General features: G+C 36.3%; 1 protein-coding gene across 1 annotated transcript; it reads left to right on the forward strand.

Annotated features, from left to right (window-relative positions):
- Positions 1-218: 218 nt before the first annotated feature.
- LOC109505302 (uncharacterized) lies at positions 219-725 on the forward strand. Its single transcript, XM_019847767.3, has one exon. It carries the CDS (start codon positions 356-358, stop codon positions 566-568), a length of 213 nt encoding a protein of 70 aa, XP_019703326.1. The 5' UTR covers positions 219-355; the 3' UTR covers positions 569-725.
- The last annotated feature ends 1,974 nt before the right edge of the window (positions 726-2,699 follow it).

The raw sequence follows: 2,699 nt of genomic DNA on the forward strand, positions 1-2,699 counted from the left end.
GTATCATATACAGTTAGAATAGAGATAATAAAATTTTTTTTCTCTCTCTCATTCTCCCCATTTTTTTTTCTTTTGATATATTGTCTAACACCTTTGTCGTCATTGGCTCCTTTGCATTTCCTTGTGAGAAGCCACCAAAGCTTTTGATAAAGGACAACATCAGAGTGGTTGAGGTGGGACCTATTGGCTCTCCTCACTCTTCCAAAGATTCCCTTCCTTTCCTTCTCACTTCGTTCTTGTCTCCCTCTTCCCCCTCCTCTCTCTTCCCTAAACAAAGAGAGAAACAGAGGAACTCAGATTAGAAGGAGAAATAGGGGAGAAGGGCTAGAAGAAGAACAGGTGGGAGTAAAGCGAGATGGCGGACTGGGGCCCAGTGTTCGTGGCGGTCGTCCTCTTCATCCTGCTCACGCCGGGCCTCATCGTCCAGATCCCCGGCAGGATGCGGGTGGTCGAATTCGGCAACCTCCAGACCAGCGGCGCCTCCATCTTGGTCCACTCCATCATCTACTTCGGTCTCGTCGCCATCTTTCTCCTCGCCATTGGCGTCCACGTGTACATTGGCTCCTAGAATATCTAATTCCTTTTGTAAAAAGATCCCATTTTGGAAGTGAATTCCTATGGGGTTTCTTGATGGGGCTGATGACCTCTGTTTCAATAATGGTTATTGTTTGTAGAAATCTAGTTATAATGAGGTGAAATAATGGTGGATCATCATCATTTTTATATTGTTATATTCTTCTGATCTCTATCTGCCAATATTCACTCAAAAGAGAAAAAAAAAATCTCAATTCACAGTGAAATTGATTCCTTTGTGTTCTTGATGGCTTGTTTTGATCAGTCATATGGTGAGTTTCTATTTTGTTTGTAAATTTTCTTGGCTTTGAGACCATGATATGATTTTTCTTGGATTATACTAGGTTCCACAAGAAAATCCAAGGGAGTACCTGAATCAGTCTCATTGTGGTTAATTGGTATCACATGAACATCAGTTCATCTAATTTGGGCAGGGATTCTTAAATCGGTTTGAGAATATAGAGCGGCTATATCAGTTATTATGAAAACTAAAAAGTTGGCTCTTTTTGTAATTTTGAAGGGTTTGATGGCCTCTGTTTCAATAAATATATAGTGGCATTTGTAAAAGATCTTGTTAGTTACCACGACATCATGTTGCTGGGATTTGCTTTCTAAAGGTGGCAATGCTTAACTGTTTAATCCGTATAACTTATTTCAATCCATAGTGGATTAGGTTAGATTATCTGTTTAACCAAATAAGAGTATTGAATCTTAATTTTTTATCTTTTTGATAAATAAATCAGATTTGAATTGATAAATTTTTAATCGATCATATATCCAACCTAACCCATATTTCTGACTCGATCTGATTGTCCCTAATGTTGTTGATATTGGGAACATTTTAAAATTTCTTTTTGACTTTAGGTTTGGACATCAACAAGCAGCAGCCATGAAAATTGGACTTGGGCGTCATTGCAGTCTTCATGGCATTCAAATATGCTTGAATCTTGCTCGATCTTTTATGCAAAAATCCCATTTTGGTCATGGTTTTCCCATTATTTGAAACTTTTCTGTGTTTCTTAGATTAGAAACTTGCATGGCCTTTATTCAAAAGTTTATGGTGGGGCTGTCATATAAGTTCATGCTACAATGTACAAGTGTTACAATATATCTGAAGTCTTTCTACACTCTGATGGCACATTAAGATATTGCAAATCTCTATGAACAAGCAAGCAATCCTTGAATTGTTAACAATTCACGCTTGAATCATGAACTCCGCTACAGCTAGACAATAACATCAAAGTATTTTAACTGTAAAGGCTCCAATTTTAAACTGATTAAATGAATTCAAAACCATCACATACTAATACTGCCTATTGCTAGCCATTTGTACTAAGCTGCGACTCTTATTTAGTTTTGCAAATTTTTGTTCACCATGATGGTTGTTGTCATGTACATTTCTAGCTTGTAGATGATGTATTCTGGATAATTATTCTAGCACAATATCATGAAGATTGCAGATTTTATTGTTAACAAAAAAGGCTTTGATTTTGGAGCATGACAGAGTACTTAATTAAGCCCCTGCTCATCAGATTTCACTGTGTTGCTAAATAAATTTAAAGTGGTTTATAGTTGGATTCCAACTACGCTTGTTTTTTTTATTTATACCTTTTATAATTGGCATCAATTCCCCGCCAATGGCAAGGGACTCTTTATTTTGTAGATATGAAGACACTTGTTGATGATTTATCCAATAAAAAACTATGCCATCTTTCTTTACACGCTCATGATGGTCGAATATTGTGGAAGCATGGATAGATGTTGGCATGCTTCTTGATTCATCAAAACAACTAATATAATATCGTCACTTTCTATGCCCCAATAACATTTTGTTTATGCTTGGAACTAACTCTCAATATTGGAGCTATTCATTATAAGTAAATAAATTTCTTAGAGCAATAATGCTAATCTTCCAAAATATTGTTCATTTATCTATCTCTCAATCTAGAAGTATTACATGGCCCATGGTGAAGGATCACCCATCGTACAGATCTCAAAACACTACGAACTTTTTTTTCATCCACTTGCACAAATCACAAAGTATCCTTAGTATATGGCGATAGTTAAGAATCACCTACCATACAGATCTCAAAAGTTCCAAAACCATACATTCTCTACTTACAGTT

This window comes from Elaeis guineensis, chromosome 8 (assembly GCF_000442705.2).
Source record: "Elaeis guineensis isolate ETL-2024a chromosome 8, EG11, whole genome shotgun sequence".
Classification (NCBI taxonomy): Eukaryota; Viridiplantae; Streptophyta; class Magnoliopsida; order Arecales; family Arecaceae; genus Elaeis; species Elaeis guineensis.

What these genes read in the sequence shown, in the direction of transcription:
- LOC109505302 (XM_019847767.3), top strand. Translation starts at nt 356, where the DNA reads ATGGCGGACTGGGGCCCAGTGTTCGTGGCGGTCGTCCTCTTCATCCTG.